Raw genomic sequence first — 19,937 nt, 5'->3', positions numbered from 1 at the left:
GGAATCATTTACCCAAGGCTTTTAATGTTACTGTTTTAATACATCTATATGTTCTCTGAAAATTATAATGGTTCTAGTGCTGCAAGAAGCAACTTTGTAGGGCAACATAGTTACCATTGATGTGTTATCATCCACATATAGAAGTGAATGTACTTTTCTGGGCATGAATATATGTATTGCTTTATTTTCTTGCTTTTGGTTTTCGTCTCAAATTTGATGCTAAAATATCAAAACATAATTACCTTCAATTTTTGGTTTTTGTATTTCCATATTAGTCAACTGTTTAGCATCTGTTGCTTCTGCCAATGTGATTTCACTTGCATCCTTTAAATTCTCTGTGGAGTGTAGTTCAAGTGTCTTTTGTGCATCCGCATCATATCTTAATTTTGTGCTGCTTTCTTCAGTCACATGTCCTTGCAATTGGCTATCTACTTGTTCTTTTACTATGTTGACATTGGCCTTGGTTTCAGGTTGATTAGGTTCCTGATTGAATATATACATTGTACGAATGGAATGTGCATAATAAGTAGATTGTATATGATTTTTTTAACAGCACATGGATATACATGTAATATTTACTTGTTTACTTATTAAAGCCTAACCTCAACAACAGTTGACATTCTATCAGTTTCATTTTCTGGTATGTAGCTCTTGTCATTTTCAAATGCTTCTAATTCAATGTCTTCATGTTGTTGCTGGGAGAGTTGGATTGTGTCACATTGGACATTTGTAGGAATTGACAATTTTGGCTTGACATCTTTCTCTAGTAGACCTGTCATATACATGTTAAATGTATGATTGCTAATGTATTTTTTGTTTCAGTGATTCTGATAGATAACTTGTCTGAAAAACATCAAATTTCTACCATACTGCTGTGCTATTTTACTACTTATGAGTTACAACAGAGTTATTGTAGTAACTTTTAACACTGCCACGCTGATACAGTAATTTTGTTTATTGTAAGTCATTTGTTTGGTTTTTAAATTGTAAGCTTTAACTACCATTTCTCTGGAAAAATTGGTTTGCTCTAGGATATTTGAGAAAGCTATGAACTTTTGAAATGGACACTTCAAGTTTCTTGGCAAAAAGTGAAAGTGACTATCAAGTAAAAATATTTGTGAACTTGGAGTGCATACTTTCGGTTGCAGTGTTTGGTAACTGTGCTATTATTGGGTTTTCAATCCATTTTGCTTCCTTTCGATCGGATTTTCCATCATCCTCCTCTATCACTGGATTCTCCTTGGCATCAGATGCTAGAACTTCTTGTTCCATGGTATCATTAGTGCTTATTTCTGTTGTCACTTCATCCGAATGCTTTTGCTCAGTGAATGTGATCTCCTCTTTCGGTTTTGCAGGCTGGGATTCTATTTTTTGTTCATTTTCCACATTGAGCTCCGACTCTCCCTGTACCAGATATGTTGGTGTTAACAAATACTGTGTGAAGATTTAAAGATATTGAATTCTTTGACAATAAGTTGTATTTTTTTTTTGTTCCGAGTGAATGGACTCATGATTTGCTTGGGCAAGTGTGAAAATAAAAAATATTATTTGTTTTAGTTTTTCTAGTTTAGTTTGTTGTAAATTGCTCAAACCTCATTAATCAGCTTTTTGACATGGAATTCATATTGTGGTGTTTGTACCTCTTTGGATGCCACTGCCAGTTCAGTTTCTGGCTGTATCTCTTCTTGACTACTCTGATCAACTGCTTCGTTTTTGACTGTCACTGCAATCAATAATGATTGCAGGGCTTCATATTGAAGCACACCTAACAATAAAGAAATGAGAATTTAGAAGCAATCATTTACTCAAGGTTGCATTATTTTTTTTATTACATCTATATGTTTTCTTAAAATTAGAAAGGTCCTAGTGCTCCTAGATGTTGCATTATAGGGTCACATAATTACTATTTATGTGTTATCATCCATATATAGAAGAGAATAAATTTATAACTAATCTAATGACACTATTTTTTTTTTTTGTGGATAAACTCATCTTATTATTTTGCTTTTCCTTCTTGAATATGTGCATTATGTTAGTTTCTTACCTTTGATTTTCTAGTCAAATTCAACACTAAAATTTCAAAACTTGAGTACCTTTAGTTTCAGATTTTTCTATTCCCACAATAGTCAACTTTTTCGCATCTGTATGTTCCTCTAATGTGATTTTGTTTACATCCTTGTTCTCTAAATTCTCCGAGTGTGGATCTACTTTATTGTGTTCATCCACATCATAACTTAATTTTGTACTGCTTTCTTGGTTCACACGTCCTTCCAAATGGTTGTCTGCTTGTTCTTCTTTTACTATGCCAACTTTGGCCTCAGATCCAGGTTGATCAAGTTCCTGATTAAATATATGCAATATAGGATTTAAATTTTTTTTATCTATATATATATATATATATATTGAGTATATAATAGTTTTTTCCCCCTCATATTGCAGAATAGTGGACATTGCCTAACCTCAAGAATAGTTGACATTTTCTGAAGTTCATTTTCTAGGATGCAGTTCTTATCATTTTCAATCGTCTCGGATATATTGTCATGTTGGACAACTGCAGGAATTCACAATTTTAGTTGGACTTCTTCCACTAGAATACCTATCATTATACATTTGAAATGTTTGTATAGCTAATCTATATCCTTTTTTAGTGATTCTGATAGACAACTTGTCTGGAAAACATCAAACTTCTATTATATCGCCATGTCATTTTGCTACTAACGACAAAGTTATTGCAGTAAGTTTTAATATTGCCTCTTATGATACAGTATTTTTTTCTTTGTGTAAGTAATTTGTTTGCTTTTGAAAATGCAAGTGTCAGATGCCATTTCTCAACAAAAAATGGTTTGCTTGCGAATATTTGAAAAAACTATGGGTTTTTGAAAAGGATAACTAAAATTTCCTGGAAAAAATGAAACTGATTATGAAGTAAAAAGTTTGTGGATTTGGAGCACATACTTTCTGTTGTAGTGTTTGGTAATTGTGTTTTTCTTGGGTCTTCGTTCCATTTTGCTTCCTCTTTAATGAATTTCTCATCATCCTTGATCACTAATATCTCCTTAGCATCAGATCCTGAAACTTCTTGTTCCTTTGCACAATTAATGAGGTTTATTTCTGTCGTCACTTCATTTGAATGTGGTAGCTCTGTTAATGTGATCTCCTTGTTTTGCATTGCAGACTGAGATTCTGATTTTTGTTTGTTTTCCGAATTAAGGTCCATCTCTTCCTGTACCCAATATACATGTTTCAACAAATAGTGTCAGAGCTGAAAGATGTGGAATTCTCTGACAATAAGTTGTAATTTTATCTTTTTTTGGTGTTTGAATGGACACATAATTTACTTGTGCAAGTGTGTAAACAAAAAGTATTATTTGTTTTATTTTTTCTAGTTTAGCTTGTTGTAAACAGGTCAAACCTCGGGAATTTCCTTTTTCAGATCAAATTCATATTGTGGTGTCTGCACCACTTTGGATGTCACTACTAATTCAGTTTCTGGCGGTATTTCTTCTGGACTACACTCATCAACTGCTTCATTTCCAACTGACTTTATAGTGGGTAATGATTGCAGGGCTTCATCTTCAGGCACACCTATCAATAAACATCAGATATTGATAGCAATCATTTACACAAGGCTGTGTGTCTTACATTTTAATACATGTGTATGTTCTATGAAAATTAGAAAGGTCCTAGTGCTGCAATAAGCTGCTTTTTGAGGCCTTGTAATTACCATTTATGTGTTATGATCCACTTATAGAACTAAATAAATTTTTTAGTACTCTACTGACACTAATTTTTTACTCATGTCAATTAAAGTATATATATTTTTTAATCTAAATTCATGTGATTATTTATCTTTTCTGGGTGTCAATATATGCATTTTGTTTGTTTCTTGCTTTTGGTTTTTGAGTTAAATTCGATGCTAAAATTTCAAAACTTAATTACCTTCAATTTCTGATTTTTGTGTCACTAAATCAATCAATTGTTTGACATCTGTTGTTGTCTCTAATTTGATTTCCCTTGTATCCTTGTTCTCTAAATTCTCTATTGAGTGCAGTTCTTCTTTCTTCTGTTCATCCATATCATAACTTAATTTTGTGCAACTTTTTGATGTAATATGTTCTTCTGATTGTTTGTCAGCTTGTTTGTCTTTTGTTATGCTGACGTTGGCCTCGGTTTCAGGTTGATTAGGTTCCTGATTGAATATATGCTGTATAAGAATGAAATTTGTATAACAAGCAGAATATAAATGAATTTATTCTAATATTGCATATATATATATATATATATATATATAATATTTACTTCTTTAAATTACTGCTGCCTAACCTCAACAATAGTGGGCATTTTGTCAAGTTCATTTTCTGGTATGCAGGTCTTGTCGTTTTCAATAACTTCTGGGTCATTATCGTCAAGTTTATGTTGCTGTTTGAGTTGTTCTGTGGCACACTGGATAATTGCCGGAATGAATTTTGGTTTGACTTCTTCCTCTGGTAGACCTGTAATTATACATATGAAATGTTTCTTTATTTAATATATTTTTTTCAATAACTCTGCCAGGCATCTTGTTGGTATAACCTAAATTTTTTACCGTACTGCAATGCCATTTTACTACCAAGGACAGTTTTTATAGTAACATGTAATGCTGCCCCCGCTATACAATATATTGGTTTAGTGTAAGTCATTTGTTTGCTTTGAAATTGTAAGTGCCAAATGCCATTTCTCAACAAATTTTGTTTCTCTTGAGAATATTTGAAAAACTAAGAACTTTTGAAAGGGACCAATAAAGTTTCCTGAATGAATTTGACTAAAACAATTCGTGAATTTGGAGCACCTACATTCTATTGCAGTGTTTGATATTGGTGGATCTTCAATTTGTTTTGCTTCATCTTGATTGAATTTCCCATCATCCATAGTCACAAGTTTCTCGTTGGCCTTAGATGCAAGAACTTCTTGTTCCTCAGTTTCTCTAGTGGGGTTTATTTCTTCTGTCTCTTCATTTGAATGTGGGTGCTTTATGAATGCGGTCTTCTCATTCTGTGCTGCAGGCTGGGATTTGTGTTTCTGTTTGTTTTCCGCACCGAGCTTCGTCTCTTCCTGTACCCCATATCCCAGTTTCAACAAATACTTTGTCAAAGCTTGAAGATGATGAATTTTGTACTAATAAATTGTATTTTTTTTGTGCATGTGAATGGACACATAATTTACTTTTGCAAGCTTGAAAATTAAAGGTATTATTTGTTTTATTTTTTTCTAGTTAAAATTGTATTTTGCTCAAACCTCATTGAATTCATTTTGTGGTTTCTGCATCTCTTTGGTATATTTCGCTGCTAATTCTGCTTCTGAATGTATCTCTTCTTGACTACTCTCTTCAACTGCTTCGTTTCTGACTGATATTGCAGTGCGTAATGTTTGCTGGGCTTTATCTTCAGACACAACTGTCAGTGTAAAAATTAGATTTTGGAAGCAATCATTTACACATGTATGTATATGATACTACTCTAATACATCTACATGTTATCTTGAATATTAAAAGGTCTGAGTTCCCCAACGAGCTGCTTTAAAGGGCTACATAATTAATATTTATTTGTTATCATCCACATAAAGAAGTGAACAACACTGAGTCATCTAAAGGCTCTAGTTTTTATTTTTATGTAGATTAAAGAATTTTTCTCTTATCTAAAGGCTCTAGTTTTTATTTTTATGTAGATTAAAGAATTTTTCTCTTTCATCTCAATTCTTGTGTTTAGTTTCTTAGCCAGGCATGAATGTATGCATTCTGTTTGTTTCTAGCTTTCTGTTATCGTGATGCTAAATTTCAAAACTAAATTACCTATGGTTTCTGATTTTTGTATCTCTGCATCAGTCAATTGGTTGGCATCTGTTGTTTCCTCTAATGTGATTTCACTTGTATCCTTCTTCTGCAAATCCTCTATGGAGTGTGGTTTTACTGTTTTATGTTCATCCACATCATGACTTAATTTTGTAGTTCTTTCTGATGTCACATGTCCTTCTGTTACAAAATTTGTAATCACACGCTTCATGCTTGATCCTTCCAATTGGTTGTTTTCTTGTTCTTTTATTATTGCATTCTCTGGCATGATTTTTCCACCATTTTTTATTTCTGAATTATCAACAGAGTACGATTCTGCAATCTTTTCCAGTGCTTCCTCATCATGATTTGATTTTATACTGCTTTCCCTTGTCAACATTCCTTCTGAATTGGAATGCTCTGTAATCACATTATCCATTCTGGGTGCTTCCAATTGGTCAGTATGTTCATTATTTGCAGTGTCTTTGCCCATGTGTTGGGTTAAATCAATTGCCTGTTTTAACAAATGTTGCATCACAATAAATTCTGTATTACAAAATAGGAAACTAAATGATTGTTTGTTTGCATGGATGCATAAGCATGGGCATGTTGTGTGTTAAGGAGAATGCAGTTATCTACTCAAATATTGTATTTTCATTACTGTCATACCTCAAGATCTGTACTTGTTTGCTCAAGTTCACTTTGTGGTCTACAGCTCTGGTCATTATCTATTGCTGTTGATTCTTCTTCCTCGTGTGTATCTCTCTCAGAGCTTTTTTCAGCCATCTCACCTTGTTTTATTGCCGCTTCAGGAAATGTTGAAGTGGATTCATCCTCAAGCTCACCTGTCATTATATATTTGAGATGTTTGTAGCTATCATTCCCACAAAGTTCAGGAAAGTTATTCTTCTAATTTTTTAGTAAATCTGGTAGGTTCTTGTCTTAAAAACTGGAACCTTTCCTTGTTCGATATACGTACTTGATTTTGGTATTGATTCCGGTTTAACCAGTCCTTCTGAATCTGTATGCCTTATGATATTTGTCTCTATGCTGTATACCTCAGGCTGGTGACCAGTTTTCTCTTTGCTTTCCCCAATTCCCTTGCTTGATTCTTGACATATTTCTGCTGGAATTGTTTCAGAGATTTCACCAGTCTTGCTACTATCTGCTTTCCTTGTTTCCTCAACCAATAGATATTTAGTATTTACATCATTTTTATTTTCTTGTAGAAAATTTATTTCTTCATTTCCAATATTTTTAACTGGCTCAAACGACGGGACACTCTGCAAAAAAGAAGGTTATCAGCTCATGATTTTTAATTTAAACAAAAGAACCTCATTAATTGCAAGTATATCATCAATATTAAAACTTATCTAAATTAAACAAGGGCACGTGCAAAGATGAAATTTTCCATAGCAAGATCTCATTCCTATCTCTAAAATATTAATTTATTAATGCTATTAGACGTTGAGGTCGTTTTTCTCTTTTTCTGCAGTCTTGTCATGGATGTCTTTTGCCTTAAACGTTCTTTTGCCACTTTTTTGCTTGAAGCTTATACTTCAGTCTTTTCTGGAATCAGAATTATATGGCCTCTATGTTTTTCCTATTCATTTTTCGGCCATAAATCTCTCATCTTTATCATGTTTTCCTGAATTAGTTTTACTTCTTTCAATTGTCACTGAGCACCATTTGAGTTGTTTCCTCTGTATTTTCCGCTTCCATATACATTTATTTAGCCCCACTAATTTTTTGTTTTGTCTGCCCCATCAACTAGTGGCACTGCTATTCTTTTGATGCTGCTTTAGATATCTTTCAGTACTTCCCCTTTCTTAATTGCATCGTCTTCTTTTTTTGCTCAGGCTGTTCTCAATGCTTTGGATATTTTTTTCCATTTCTCACGAGATATCTCATCTATTGTTAGCTTCACCACCACTATTTTCTCCAACATTTATGTAGAGGAATCTTCAGTTTTAGCTGACATGTATATACTAACTCTAGCCCCGATTAACAAGGGCCTTCCATTCTGCTCCATTCATGCTCCTGTACCGATGAAATCCCTGCTTTCTCTCAGTACTACTGTCAAGCTTATTTTTTTAATCTTCATCCTTTGCATGTGTTACTGTTACAAATAAGCTTGTTGCCTGTGGCATCCTTACCTTTTATACATGACCTTATTATTCTTTCATTGTCCTTGCTTGGGTTCTTGGTTTCCAAGTCAAGGTTAGAAATTTAAACTTCATTGATCAGACTGTTACCATTTTCTTGTTGTCCATGTCCTTCTCACCTTTTACACATGGCGCTGTCAATTTTTTCATCATTGTTGCCTGGTGTTATGCTTTCAGACCAAGGTTAGAAATTAAAACTTTATTGATCACAACCAACATTACACTGAAAAGCTTGTAGCTTGTTCATTGTATTTGATGTCAACATCCTTTTTTCCCTTTGGTTTTGTGTTCTCATTTGTCTGTGATAATCCTCATTTTTGTAGTCTCTGAGATCACTTCAACAGATGATGTTAATTGGAGATTACTTGAAGATGATGATCAATGTACTTGTCACTTTAATCTCCCCACACGCCGGTTGCCAACTTTGTGTCAACATGAAGTGGCAAGGAACATGCCCTCACGCAAGAACACATTGTACTTGAAGCATGTATAATGAACTGGCTCACCAACTTTGTCAAAATTCAACTTTTCATTAAAAGAATAAAGGTGGCAAGGATTGAAAATTAGATTTTTTAGTCAGAGGCTATAATATCATGTAAAAAATCGACTGTGCCAAAGGCTTAAGATATTAGGTAAAGACAGATGAATGGTTTTATAAACACAACCCTTGAAATTTTTGCTATATTGTCCACATTGTGGTCATATTCTTCTGTTTGTCTTTGTTAACGAATTTTATCATTCTGTCTCAATGTTCTGTTTCATTTTCAGTTATCTGCTTTAATGTTTGATTCAATATATGAGCAGCCTGACAATTTCCCAATTTACATACGTTTTCTATTGATGATCTCATTGGGTTAGGATGAAGGTTCGGATCTTTTATCCTTGAATGATCGTAATATCAGAGAAAAAGAGAGTGGATTTCGATTTAATTTACAACTGGATTTGATGGACCCTGCTGGACGATATAGATTTGGAATATTGTCAAAACTGGTTGAGTATTTATTTTCACGTGCTGTTTTCTGCAAATCATAATGTTACCTAATTTTCTAAACAAATGTTTTAATTTGTATTTCCCTAGGAGAATCATAGTAAAGGGAATAGAAGCAATTACTTTTTGATGTATTTTTAATAATTGAAATTATGCATTTTATGAAACACCATGCATGTCTTTTAAGTTGTTTAGAAATCACTACTTTTGTTCTTATACAGGACTCAAATATTTAATTCACTAAGATTAAGAAAAATAGTTAATACAGTTGATAATAATAAATGTCTTATTTTTATGTTTTTTTTTTAAAATTACCTTTGTGCTACTTTTCTCTTTTAATTAATATTCATATCTTTAAACAATTAGAGTACATGACATATACTGCTTTTCTCAAAATTAATATTGTTTACTCTTCTAACCAATTAAAATACATATTTTTTAAAAGAGTTTATAATTAATGTATTCTAATAAATTAAGAGAACATGTTTTAATTATGATTATTATAGTTTAAAAGTAATTAATATATCAAAAATTATGAATTGAGTTTTATATAAAGGAATAAATAAATAATTGTTCTAAATTGAGTCTTATAAATTGGAATACAAGTATTAAATCTTAAGAAAATGGATTTAGACTTAATTCAATCTTATAAAATCAGCTTTTAAGTTGAGGATTGTTTCCTATTTATATACACTATACTAACCATCTCGTTGATTGATGTGAGATTTCTAACATTAAACATTCATTTAGACTTTTTATATTTTTAAACTCAGTGGTTCCTCTAATACAATAATACTTGTAAGAAAAATATACTAGCAGCAGTTATACTTTACAGTTTCCATAAGTAAATATACTTTGCATTGATAAAGATATATTAAAAATTGTTTTAGGTAATGATATACTTCAATACAAGTTTTATGTGTAAGTAATATATGTTAGTGTAATGGTCTTTCCTTTCTTCTGCTAGATATTGATGGAAACTAAACCGAAACAGGCTTGATGCACTTATACCAATTTGGGGGAAAAGTGCCATACAATATATAGATGGTTTATTGCATTTAACAGTTTGTGATCATCTCATTTTTTATCGTAGTATACGCATTCCTCCAGTTTTGTGGCTATGTCCATAAATATATTGGAGTTTTTGTCCGATAAATTCCTCTCTTTTTCTCTGATATGAATGCTAAATTCATCTCTGATGCCGAGTTTCCCTATAAAATCAATGAATAGGATCATTTGAAAGTTTTTTGTGGAGGGATCTCTGTTTCCTATCATGCTATTCTAATATTGTTTTCTTAATGTCTAATTGACCGAAGTCACCATATTATAAGTGGCATAATAGCAACATACCTCATTTCACATAGATCGGTCATGGCCTTTATAAGAATTGAGAATGTTCTGGCCTAACTCAACCCAGGTGTGGTACTTTGTTTTCATACTAAACCATAGTGGAGTCTTAACACCCGAACCTAAGAAGTCTAAGACTGGACATGTTTTTCTCTGTGAAAAATACTTTTCACTTTTAGTTGTTTAAAATCAACTCTAAGGGTTGATATTAGCAAAACTGATTTATTAATCATTCTTCATTTGGAATCCTTATTTGTTTAAATTTTTTCCGGCTGGGGCATTATTCTGTACATGACTGCAATATTTCAGTGATCCTGAAAATCCTAACTGTTCAACTGAACATCCAGAAGGCCATGCATCTAACACTAACATGGAAATAATTGTTATGATGAAGAAATTTCAAATGTATGTTTGGACAGAGATAACCAAGTTTACCAGGAGCATCAAGCAGAAACAAGCACAAGACTTTGGACAGAGATAACTAATGAAAATGTTTACTTCAGCTATATACATGCATTATCAAGCTAATTCTGCAAGAATCCGGATTAAAAATAGAAAGACTTACCATAGCAGATGCATTTTCTGGAGAATTGGTTTCAGCTTCCATGTACGCCTGACCAACTCGGTAGAAGATGAAATTGCATAAAGAATATTGGTGAATTCAAGCTTAGATTTCTAGCTTAATTCTGTTTGCTCAGCCTGCCAGAGCTTAGTGAATTATAATCGAAACTGAGCCTCAGTATTTGGTGTATATATATGTGTGTGCATGTGTATATTATTAATATACTTGGATAGCAATATTAAGAAAGTGCCTTAGAAGTGACAGTACCACTTGTAATATGGTAATACATATCAAGAGTAGCCCACAAATGCAATGGTCCTAATGATAGATCAGTCACATGCCTATCTTATAATATTCAACTTTATGTGATCAATTAATCTATAGTATTCGAACAGTTTTAGTCAGGCAGGGGAAGCAAGGATAAATATTCATCCTTGAGGTTGGCATTTGTGGAGTTAAGGATCCTACTTTGAATGTTATTGGTTGGTTGCCAAACTTTTCAATCTGCTACTGGCTTTAGTGACTAAAAAGTATTGGCATATCTTCCCAACAGTACTTAATAGTAAATTTTAGAAGCGATAGTTCCGTATTTTTAATGAAGTTAGCAAGTGAACCAGTACTATCATATGTCTCTAAATTCAGTTTGCTGTTGTAGAAAACAAGTGTATGTCGACGTTTGCACATATAATTGTAAACATAAATGAAATATGAGATGAAATATTTAAAAGTATGGCAAATAATTGTTTAATTAATAAAATATGTTTCTGATAATAATATGTAAATATTTCATTAATGTTATTTGGAGATCTTTAAAGACAAATAATAAGTTATAAGATATGTTAATTTAAAAAAGACAGGTATATGAGAAAGAAAATACGACTCGTATTTATGAGATAGTGGTGAATTGAACTGCAACTCTTAGAGTGTAATTTTTTTCATCACATGAATTTCAAGATATTAACTGTGTTTTTAGTCTTTGATCAGGGTAATCTGGACAGAAATTTATGGAGTGCGGATCACTAACTAGCCAGAGTCAATCTTCATTGGTATATTCTTAAACAGGTAAATAATATTTTCAAGTCCCATATTAGTTATCAAAAGCAATTATGTGAGGGAAAATATTCATAAAGGCATTATGTCTGTAATAATTGATTGGTTTGAAATATGTCCAAACCAAATATTATATATCATTAATTTTGATAGCTTAAGATATAATCATACAGTGAGCGTCACAGCATGGTTTAAGTTCTGTGGCACGTGGATATGCATAATTGGGTTGGAATTTATCACATTAGTGGCGTCTCAGATATGAATTCATTGAATTGTAAGCCAGGATTTCAACCGAAAGGCGTGCTGCAATTTAGACAGTTCTGGTAAACATGATGCTAACCGTTCTAGACTATGTTCAAGAATGGTGGTATATTCTCTAGTAATTCAAGTCATAATTTTCATAATTATTCAAAAGAGAAGTATGTCTTTTTTTTTTCTTCCCCAATTAATATTACCTGTCTTAAGTAATTAAATGAATGTTAGATTTGTTATGGGAAGACAAAATTATTATGTATTAGATGGTTATCTCGCCAATAATTATCAAACTAAGATAAATATGATAAACGGTAGAATTGGATATGCATTTTTTGCAAGTGCATATAGGAAAATTAAATTTTAAAAAATGAAATAAAATTTTCTATAAATTAAAAGTTAATTTCTAAAGAAGTTAATATGAAATAATTGCAAGTGCATATAGGCAAATTAAATTAAAAGAAATGAAATAAAATTTTCTATAAATTAAAAATTAATTTCTATAGAAGTTAAGATGAAATAATTTCTACAAATAAGCAATGAATAAATTCATTTTACTTTTTCTTGTAACTTTCTTTGAGGTGTTTATATTAAAATTTATCTTAATAGACTCACTCTTCTTGCGTAAAAGTGCAAAATTATTTGTTTTTTCAATGTATATTTTTTTCTTTTTACTATTAGGGAGTTCTACCTTAGGGAGTACTCTACAAGTGCATATTGGGAGATTAAATTAAGAAAATAAAATAAAATGAAGTTATTATGAGATAATTTCTTCAAATCAAGTTATAATAGATAGTGAGTAAATCATATAAGTGAGTTACATGTCACTCTCTTGATCCATTCACTGTGGATTTGATATAGCGAGTAAGTCACACAAATGAGTGACACTATAACATAACAAACCTTAAGACATTAGGTAAATAGGTCTTTTTCACTCATATACTACTCAATATGTTTAACTTTAATCAATATGATACTTTACTTCACACTTGAACTCCAACCGTTACATCTCAATTGTTTTACACTCTACAGAGATATAGTGCGTAAACTTTTTACAATCTAGTAAGTGCTGATTCGTACTCATATCCATGTTGAACATTATGTATGCTAAAATATCCGCCATTCAAATTATAAACTCAAAATCATAAAATTACGCATATTAGGAAATTTTATACTTGATATAAGTTATGCATATTCACATTGATTTGTACCATTCAAAACTGTCTTATTTTTTACTTATTTCTTTTCTTGCATAAAAGAGTAAATATAATTTTTTTATGGAAATTAAGAATAAAATTATGGATTTGTTTTGATAAGCTTTCCGAGAAACATCTCTTAGGAAAGTGAAATAAGAAAAAAAATTGAAATAAATTTCTTCAAAAGATAAAATTAGCTCGTACATATGTTTTTTTTTTGAAAAAAAGGTAGATGTTTGATAGTATCACTATGTGAGAGAAGATTATAATTAATATGAAAGAATTTTACTAATTAATTTGTGTATAAATTAATTTTAATTTATAAAGAAATTTATTTGATTTTTTCTTTTTTATTTTTCTCTTCTAAAAGTGCTTGTAGAATAATTTACCAAAACAGATCCTATTTCCACAACCTACAAGCTTTATGATATGATTTATTTTTGTAAGTGCTGATGTGGACGGTGGAGGTCGGTCACGGTCAGCCACACCAAGGTGGCCCATGGTGAGGTGTACTCCATGCTGGATATGTTTTTCCAACAATAACTTTCAGAATCGGTTTGTCTACTATCCAACACAAGGAACTAGTTCATTGAGACCACAAATAAGAAAAGTGGTTTCTCTTGGCAATGAGCTCATTTTTGTGTTCAACTTATTGTCATCTAGTGATAATTTGCATCCCTATTCATTAAACAAAAAGTAACAAAACAAAGAAACAATCATTTTCGGACCGACCAAAGCTGAATTATTAGGACCTTCCTCGCCGCCCCATACGTCATGGTTGGAATGTTATCATTACAAGTGGGTTTAGCCTTTTACTATACTAATAAATGAGTGATTATTGGTCTTGCAATGGTTGTTTGTGACAGCAGAAATGAGTTGCGTTTCTTACTAAAAATGTGTTCGGTTTTTGGATAAACAGAGTTGTGATTCTGAGACAAGCTGAGTCACTCGTGATATAGATAGGTTCATGACTACTCTAACTCCGTTTGTAAGTGTAGAATGTGTCAAAAGATAAATTCAACAGGAGTGTTATAGCTGATAATTTAATGTCTTTTCGGAAAAATATCAAATTATGAAGAAAATTAATAGAACTTCGACAATTTTAAATGATTCGGATGAATTTAAAACTATTATAATATCATGTATTCGGAAATGAGTTTCGATTTAAGTTATTGTAACCAAAAAAAAAAAGCTCAATTTCAGTGAAGAATGGTTTCCATTAATTTAGCTTACGAGTAAGAGTGGTGCTACCATAAAATTTGACATAATTTGTTTAAAATTTGTGAAGACGTTAAATTGTGTGCCTTTATAGGAGATGAGTCGTAGTATGGTGAGAAAAGCTTTTAGGGATGGATTTCTTGATGTCTCCCTAGTTGAAACTTTGTTGGTTTTAATTCTTAAGATTGACATGCAGATGACCTAAATTTCACCCCATTAGTTTGTGTAATGTGACTTACAAGGTAATTTTAAAGGTTTTGGTAACTTGTATAATTAATAGGCCTTTCCCATAAAGCTTTATACATGAGAGAGGTCCCTTAGATAACAGTATCTTTTCAATGGGACACACAAGGCCTGAACACTCGTTAGTACTTCACTATTCTTCATCTTCTTTTTTGCTTCACTCCCAAACTTCCTCCGTTGTGGTCATGACTGCTCCCATCCTTTTGCCATCCTCGGCCTTAGGCTTTCATGTTCCCTTTTCGGTGCGACCATTCTAGTTATTTAGAGATTTTCATCATTTTACGTTTCAATTATTTTTTTTATTTTCTTTGATTTGAATGTGAATTGATATAAAAGTAACCTATAGTTTAAGATGACCTCAGGCCTTCTATCTTTATCTCTAACTTATTCCTCTTTCATCTTCTTTGACATGGCCTTTATGATAGGCCATTTGGAGGCTAATATGTCATTATCTCTTCTCTTTTCAAGAGGATTTGTCCTTAAATATGTATATTTTCCCTCTTTATCTTCAACACTTGTAAATGCACTACTAGAAGGATTGTATTCTAAGTCGGTTATTTTGCCATATTTACATCGATTTTAAAATCGACTTAGATAAGGCCGGCGTAAATGAATGAACATATCTACGTCGGTTAAGTAAAAACCGACTTAGATGTATTTATACATTTAAGTCAATTTTAACAAAACTGTCTTAGATGTGCACATCTAAGTCGATTTTTATCAAAACTGACTTAGATGTATATATGCACATCTAAGTCATTTTTTTTTTATCAAAATTGACTTAGATGTATATATGCACATCTAAGACGGTTTTTACGTAGAACCGCTGTAGATTGTATTTTTTTTAACCAGGTTAATTTTTAAAATAAAACTGATTCAATTATAAATAACCTGCAAAAATTGATTCATTTATCCAATGTAAGAGAAACCAACAGAGACAAATTTGAGATCGTTATCATTATAGAAATGGCTCAATTACATCATTATATAATATATATAATACTAAAGAAACAATATACTTGGAAATCAAGAGAGGCTAATCTAGTATCCATAAAGAAGAGTTTTTCTCTTACAAGGAGAAGAGAAGATCAAAAAAATTAGGTCACACTACATTAGACATGCACTGGACAACCTAATACTGAAACCACATTCACCTATTTCTAAATTTTACATGTAATACTAGACCTTTCAACATGATCTATTTCTAAATTTTTCTAAAAACAAATTTTCCCAATGAATCCGAATGTCTTCCAATTTGGTTTCCCCCAATGGTGTAGCATCTTCAAAAAGCTACAACATATATACATCATATATTAGTTACATCATAAAAGGCATTAAAAGAAATTAACAATATTTTTAAATGTACCTCACTCCAACCATTTCTTACTCACCCTTCAATTATTTCTGACATCCAATTCATGACATAGTATCCACATTCATAATGTCCTTGTTGTTTATAACTCTAAAATGAACACCAAATAAAGTAGTATAAATAGTTTTGTTTAATTAAGGTAATAAAAGAATTTGTTAGGCACATTGACTTTAATTACGAACCACTTACTTACCATGGGGTAAATCCATTCTAAGTTCTTTGACAGTGCAGTAGATATACTACTCATGACATTATACGCAGCCATAACACTAAAGAAAATAAAATGAACGTAAGTTACATAATTAAAATTTTATAATAAAGGGCATAAAAGTAAAAAACGTATTACAAATTAAAGTTTACCTTTTAACTAAATATTTGACATGTATAGTGGGCTTATGATGCAAAGAACAAAACCATACAACAACATTACTCATAGGACAAAGAACCAATAGCTGCCAATGATTTCTACATTGAGCCAAAATTAGTTAAACAATATATATATAAATTACATAAATTAAATGCAATAAGAAACATGTACTTACTGATTAATGTAAGGAGCCAAGTAAATTTGCTTCTGGGAGTTCTTTATCCTATCATTTATATAATTTATAGCCTCTTCTTTCTTATTCCCTGATTTTTGTATGGATTGGGGCTCCAAAAATTCATACAAGTCATCATAGCCATGCTCTTCAATTTTTTGATTTAGATAACTAAAATTTATAAGAGAAAAGTAATTTAGAATGAATCATAATTAATTAAATAAATATTGATACTAATAAGAATTGTGTACTTACAACATCCAAAATTGTATGATTGAGATGTTAAGCATTTTTCGTTCTATTAATTCACATATATCATCAAATGTAATATAGAACACAAAATCATTAGCACCAACACCAAATAGACTTCCAGGACATATCACTTGAAATGGTCAAGTTGGATAAGTAACCAACCTAAAACAAAAAAATGTTAAATAGTCTTTATATAAGTCGGACAAAGTCACCTTAAATGGGTTGCCATAAGTTAAAGTCAATGATGCCTCACGCAAATCACATATAGGATCATTATTGGGTTTGGACCTATGAACTGTTGGAATATCCTATGTCTTCTTAGATGATGAAATATGTCTCACAAGACGTCTTGGCCATGCAATGAAAGCCTGTAGGGCCTGTCCAACCAGTTGAACCTCTGAAGTAGGCATAGGAACATGAGCATCAAAATCTCGAACAAACTCAACAACCACCTTGACCAAATCATATGTTAGAGGTACATGGTGTATGGTTGAACTACCCTCATAAACTCTACCAATGGCCACTACACGAGGTGGTATATCATCAATGCATAACTCACATAGATAAGAGATATCAACATGAGGCTTATCCCCTAATGCATTACCAGCCGCAGCAGTGGCACTTGAAGGAGTTGGACAACTACCTTTACTACTACCAAGGACCAGATCTACTTGAACTGGAGGAACATCCTGTGTCTGTGTATTACTGATATCATTTTTCTTGAGTTGTGCAACAACTTGCTGTGTGAGGAGTTCCAAATCCTTGGGAGTTAATTTAGCTATGGATAATCCATGTGACTGGCGTTGTCTATAGTACTGACTAATAGTAGTACCAACACCAGCTGTACGAACATGACCAGGATGCTCTGGTCGTCCAAGGGCAGTATTCAATATATCTTGACGCCCGTCGGGAAAAAAGGAACCCTATGATGCTTGCTCATCCAACTCATTCTACAATAAACAAATTTAGTTTACAATATATCGTAGAATAAAAAATTTGAGCAACTAGGTAAATAGTTTTATTTTATAAAAAAAGACTTACAATTTTTTTAGCAATTTGGTTAGCTGACTCGGAACTCATTTGGCCTGAACTTTTTGTGCGAGCCATCACTCATAACTTATGACGTGGAGGAGGAGGTGGAGGATCAATAACTACATCCTGACTAGCACCAGACTGTATTGCTTCTTCCTTTAGTCTCTTTAGTTCATTTTTAGAATAATTTATCACTAAGAGACCATAACCCCCACGAGATAATAGGTGAGGGGCATCATTATGTTGTTGGATAGCCTGTGCTTTTTCTCTTATAGCCTGCAATAATTGAATAACACCAAAAAATAATGAGAAAATACCCGTGTTGTATTATAAATTTTAAAAATAATAAACACAGTTTACCTGCCATTTAGGGTCATTCCTGATTTGTTTGAATTTTCCCCAATCTTCAGGGTCGATGTTATACTTATCCCAAGGACTATTACATTTCTGTTTCCCATTTATCCAAACCCTGGTAAGAAAAGACTTATATTGCCTAAATCTTGTAGAAACATGTTGAAGGATTTTTTTCCTCAATATAGCATTATCCTCAATCTGATAGACTTCCTACAAAAAAAATTTAAATTGAACAATTAATAGTGATAAATTTAAACTAATCATACAAAGTTTTCAAATAATGATATACTGTCAAATGATGTAAAGGTAATGGAAATACCAAAATATCCTGCCAAATCAAATCCTTAGTAGCCTGTGGGACTTCTTTCCAAGAAGGAACTAAAATGTTAATCTTGTCTCGAGCAAGGGTTCCTAAATAACTTGCAAATTGAATGTTGTTTGGCCCTGAAGTTGTCCTAGTATTAGGATCCACATCAATTTTTATTTTTTGTCCCTTCATGCGTTTAAGGGCTACACTTTTCAACCGTGTTGGCGATCTTTTTTTCCTAGGTATAGCCTCTAAGGTAGGGAGTGTAGGATCAGAGGTGTCTTCAAGAGTATCCATGTGTCTGTTTTGACAAAAAAAAGAAGTAAGGTCAATTAAAAAAAGTAATAAAAATTAAATTAAAACATGAAAAAATTATGAATAGGATATTAAAATCTACAAGATAAACATAACTTATGTGTGACAATTAGATAGTAATGTTTTCCCATATGCCTTCATCATGATCATTACGAATGTCATGAACGTCATCTTGCTCAATTTCTTCATTGTTAGTAGCCATACGTGTTGAGAATGAAAGGCTTTCCCAAAACTTAATTGTTGAATCATCAACATTGTGCACACTTCTACCTTGGAGAACAATGGACCACCTTTCATCAATGGGATCTTTGACATAAAATACCTGTGTAGCTTGGTTTGCCATGATAAAAGGTTCTTCTTTATGACCCACCTTGCTAAAGTTTACCATCGTAAATCCCATTTCATCAGTTCGCACACCTGTGTTAATATCAACCCACTTGCACTTAAAAATAGGAACTTTAAATTTAGTATAATTGATCTCCCAAATTTCTTCAATGGCTCCATAATAACTTGTGGATGCCACAACAGGATTTTTATCATTCCTACTAGAAAAATGCATAGATTGAGCTTGAAGAGTGACCCCACTATTTTGCATGGTACTGTTGTCATATTGTGATTTTGTGTAAAAGGAAAACTTATTGATATCATATCCAGTATAAGTATAAACATTATACTTAGGCTCTTTAAAGTTTCAGAAGCACTATCATCACTGAAGACTTTTTCTTTAAACCATTTTAAGAATGTCTTGTTATGCTTGTTGACCAATGATTTTTCATTCATTCTGGGGTTATTTTTCTTCAAAACAGTTTGGTGTTCAGATATGTAAGGGAGGACCTCATCAGTGTTGTTTAATATATACAAATGTCCTTGAAGTAATTCCTTTCGAAGAATGAATTTAACTTTTAAGCCTTTTGTACCCTGGCCTTCACATCTATCCTC

The 19,937-nt window shown here is 32.1% G+C and overlaps 1 protein-coding gene and 1 long non-coding RNA gene across 15 annotated transcripts in view; both read right to left on the bottom strand.

Annotated features, from left to right (window-relative positions):
- LOC109816216 (A-kinase anchor-like protein) overlaps positions 1 to 11,314 on the bottom strand; it is a 39,586-nt gene extending 28,272 nt beyond the window's left edge. For 2 of the 14 annotated variants that reach the window (XM_020381123.3, XM_020381122.3), the window contains exons 1-16: positions 10,872 to 11,314; positions 6,786 to 7,089; positions 6,476 to 6,651; positions 5,828 to 6,320; positions 5,275 to 5,432; positions 4,833 to 5,091; positions 4,324 to 4,493; positions 3,940 to 4,204; positions 3,413 to 3,585; positions 2,956 to 3,223; positions 2,460 to 2,551; positions 2,094 to 2,340; positions 1,641 to 1,765; positions 1,137 to 1,404; positions 603 to 772; positions 243 to 483 (exon numbers count right to left, since the gene is read on the bottom strand). In XM_020381123.3, coding sequence (XP_020236712.1) covers positions 243 to 483; positions 603 to 772; positions 1,137 to 1,404; positions 1,641 to 1,765; positions 2,094 to 2,340; positions 2,460 to 2,551; positions 2,956 to 3,223; positions 3,413 to 3,585; positions 3,940 to 4,204; positions 4,324 to 4,493; positions 4,833 to 5,091; positions 5,275 to 5,432; positions 5,828 to 6,320; positions 6,476 to 6,651; positions 6,786 to 7,089; positions 10,872 to 10,913 — 3,451 coding nt within the window. In that variant the 5' untranslated portion in view covers positions 10,914 to 11,314. Of the gene's footprint in view, positions 1 to 242; positions 484 to 602; positions 773 to 1,136; positions 1,405 to 1,640; positions 1,766 to 2,093; positions 2,341 to 2,459; positions 2,552 to 2,955; positions 3,224 to 3,412; positions 3,586 to 3,939; positions 4,205 to 4,323; positions 4,494 to 4,832; positions 5,092 to 5,274; positions 5,433 to 5,827; positions 6,321 to 6,475; positions 6,652 to 6,785; positions 7,090 to 10,871 lie in introns of those variants that run through there. The other 12 variants (XM_020381115.3, XM_020381119.3, XM_020381116.3 and 9 more) reach the window with 10 other exon arrangements.
- Positions 11,315 to 15,663: 4,349 nt separating this feature from the next.
- LOC145957045 (uncharacterized) lies at positions 15,664 to 17,035 on the bottom strand. Its single transcript, XR_014433474.1, has 3 exons — positions 16,393 to 17,035; positions 16,194 to 16,289; positions 15,664 to 16,117 (listed from the first exon to the last, which is right to left on the bottom strand). It is a non-coding gene; the product is annotated as an uncharacterized LOC145957045 (long non-coding RNA).
- Positions 17,036 to 19,937: the final 2,902 nt, after the last annotated feature.

The sequence above is a fragment of the Cajanus cajan genome, chromosome 4, assembly GCF_000230855.2.
Source record: "Cajanus cajan strain Asha chromosome 4, NIPB_CcT2T_4, whole genome shotgun sequence".
NCBI lineage: Eukaryota > Viridiplantae > Streptophyta > Magnoliopsida > Fabales > Fabaceae > Cajanus > Cajanus cajan.
This window is presented reverse-complemented; position numbering and strand designations above follow the sequence as displayed.